General features: G+C 44.8%; 2 protein-coding genes across 7 annotated transcripts in view; one reads left to right on the top strand and one right to left on the bottom strand.

The window, feature by feature from the left end:
* Positions 1–1151: 1151 nt before the first annotated feature.
* On the bottom strand, positions 1152–2621 carry LOC130283085 (pancreatic lipase-related protein 2-like). The gene is made up of 4 exons (XM_056532275.1): positions 2573–2621; positions 2256–2367; positions 2005–2172; positions 1152–1239 (listed from the first exon to the last, which is right to left on the bottom strand). Exons 1-4 carry the CDS (start codon positions 2619–2621, stop codon positions 1152–1154), a joined length of 417 nt encoding a protein of 138 aa, XP_056388250.1.
* Positions 2313–2650, top strand: part of LOC130281634 (alpha-2-macroglobulin-like protein 1) — a 371222-nt gene continuing 370884 nt past the window's right edge. For 3 of the 6 annotated variants that reach the window (XM_056529071.1, XM_056529067.1, XM_056529069.1), the window contains exon 1: positions 2315–2452. In XM_056529071.1, the coding sequence (XP_056385046.1) occupies positions 2440–2452 (13 nt within the window). In that variant the 5' untranslated portion in view covers positions 2315–2439. Of the gene's footprint in view, positions 2453–2650 lie in introns of all 6 variants that reach the window. The other 3 variants (XM_056529066.1, XM_056529064.1, XM_056529065.1) reach the window with 2 other exon arrangements.

Here is a 2650-nt window from a genome sequence, read left to right as displayed (position 1 = left end):
GAGCAATGCCACATGGACTTTCCTCAGTCTATTCACCAGCCCTGAGAAGGACATTGTCTTAAAATTCCCCAGGAACTGTTATTGTTATCAACAAGCCTCAGTGGCAACATGTTGTCCCTCCCCCCCCCCCACCATCATCATCATCATCCAGGACTGGGCACCAAGGACAGCTGTTAAGAGGGGGAGTTTGTGGTGGCCCAGTACTGGAGTTGCACCCCTGTACCATGGCAGCCCTCTCAGGCAGACTCCAGGGAGGCCCAGGGATCACATAATGAATAGTTAAATAGTGTATGTGTTACCCAATGCAATGTACATAATTAATCTATGCCTTTAAAGTATTATTGTAACCAGGGAAGGTACCAGTGACATACAGGGTGACCTATGGGACCCCTCCAGAGTCTCCCCCATATAAGCCCTGGGTGAAGCTTCCTCTGAGTCTTTGCTGAGCTACAGTGAGGTCAAGTCCTGAAAGTGTTTCCTAAAGAGGCCTAATGTCTACCACAGAGCCACTGATCCACAAGTCCACTACCCCCAGGTCATAGTCAAAACCTGGTAAGCCACAAACTGGGTAAAGTCTGTCATAGTCTGTCTCAGTCAAGTCAGTCCAAGTCAAACTGTCTCAAGTCAGCGTGGTCTACATCAAATTATCCAAGTCCACTATAAGTCCCAGCAAGCCCTGTGGTCTCTGAAGTCACTGGTCACCTCCATGGACCTAGCCAAGCTGTACAGACTGTTACACCTGTCTGACTCAGTAAAGCTGCTGTTCTGTAACTTGGAGTCAATTATTTGCCCTGGTGCCAAGCCCAGGATCCAGCGGTATTCCTGCGGGTGGAATAGAGGCTCTGCCACAGCCTGGTATAAATACAGAGTGAATGCCATCTACCCTCACCACAATTACAAGTTAATTCCTCCTCCCCCCCCCCCCCCCCCCAATATTTCATTCACCATAACCAGCCAGTTATGATAAAGGAGAAATAAGCACTCCGTAAACTGGCAGTGAAGCTTTGTTTTATAGAAATCAGTTCCTATTCTACTACCCCCCCCCCCCCCCCAAACGACCAGCTGGGGCGGGCTATACTGGCAGGTCGGCAACAGTCATTAAACCAAGCTTTAAGTTACCGAATCAACTCAGACCACAAATTATAATTTTATCAGGATTTTATTCTACTGTTAACATTACAAGATTCAAGGGTTTGGAGGTTTCCTTCTTCAGTCACGCCATTGCCACAAAAGTGAAACCTGGAAGACAAAGGAATGAAGTCAATGCCCAATAATAAAAATAAATAACAAAAATAAAAATAATGTATGGTACTGTAGAAATCGGTTTTTTAAATCTATGTTTTGTATGGTAAATAATAAAACCCACACAAAACTGTACACCATGGTGCCTCCAGCTGTTTCAAAAAAAACATACAAAATACATTCCCAGCATGCCTGGACAGCCAGAGGCTGTCCAGGCATGCTGGGAGTTGTAGTTTTGCAACAGCTGGAGGTACCCTGGTTGGGAAACAGTGGCGTACAGGACCAGAGACCTACACAACCAGTTGTATCTTGTTGCATGGGATGTCTATGTATACAGTTTTCCCCATACAAAATTACACACAGTATACGGAAACTGCATAGCAAAATCATGTGATGCACCCTTCCATAGAAAGCCATAATCCTGAAGAACCTGATAAAGTGCCATGAGAGGAACTATTTATGGAAAATAAGACTTAGGGGAGATTTAGCAAAACCTGTCCAGAGGAAACGTTCCCGAGTTGCCAATAGCAACCAGACTGCTTCCATTTTTTTTTTTTTGGCCGGTGAAAAATGAAAGCGATCTGATTGGTTGCTATGGGCAACTTGACAACATTTCCTCTGCCCAAGTTTTGATAAATCTCCCCTTTGATCTCCATTCATACTGGTATCAGCTTGGACTCCTTGTAGACAGTCCTTAAAAGGGAACAGAAGCCAATGTTGCCCCCAACATCTCAAAGATGCATAAAAAGATACCGTACTTACATTGTCCCACTGGGTCCATATTGAACCGCCATTGCTGTGACCCCCAGTGTTGGGGAGATGACATCAATGATATCTCTCTGCCAGGTAAATTCTACCTTGATGACCGGGTAAATGTCCATATCCACATCAACGAATGAGGAGTAAGTTCTCCCAGAGTGAATGAACCCACTAAAAAAAAGATAAAATACCATAAGAGAACCATCACAATACTCCTCATAAACCAACTATGAGCAGATAGGACAATGACTGACCTGTGGAGGACATACTGAGGGGAACACTCCATCTTTCCACAAAGAGAGACATTGAACGATCCCATGAGAAACATTGTCCCCGTGAGATTGAGCGTCACCTGGTACCTCCAGCCTATGGACACAGAACGGTTAATATAAGAATCACTATACTCAAGAAAGAAACTGGCACCACATGTAACTCCTTATGCAGCAAACAGGTATGTCAGCCTAAAAATGGCTACAGGTGTATTCAGGTACAAACGACGGGTGACGCTAAACTCCAATGATAGGGATGATGTATATGTAACACCAAAGAAAGGCAAAAGCAGAGCACTCACCGTCAGAAGTTGCAAACAGTTTACCAGAATCAATGGCTTCATGGGTCATCTAGATCCTAGCAGGCAGGCGGCAGATGA

This window comes from Hyla sarda, chromosome 7, assembly GCF_029499605.1.
Source record: "Hyla sarda isolate aHylSar1 chromosome 7, aHylSar1.hap1, whole genome shotgun sequence".
In the NCBI taxonomy this organism is placed as follows: domain Eukaryota; kingdom Metazoa; phylum Chordata; class Amphibia; order Anura; family Hylidae; genus Hyla; species Hyla sarda.
The sequence above is the reverse complement of the archived record's forward strand: the minus strand, read 5'-3'. Positions and strand labels throughout refer to the sequence as shown.

Excerpts from the sequence above, each read along its gene's own strand:
- LOC130283085 (XM_056532275.1), bottom strand. The coding sequence starts at position 2,621 with ATGACCCATGAAGCCATTGATTCTGGTAAACTGTTTGCAACTTCTGAC. Across the intron at positions 2,368-2,572 it reads ACTGTTTGCAACTTCTGACG|GCTGGAGGTACCAGGTGACG; the intron begins GTGAGTGCTCTG and ends CTGTGTCCATAG. Across the intron at positions 1,240-2,004 it reads TATGGACCCAGTGGGACAAT|GTTTCACTTTTGTGGCAATG; the intron begins GTAAGTACGGTA and ends TTTGTCTTCCAG.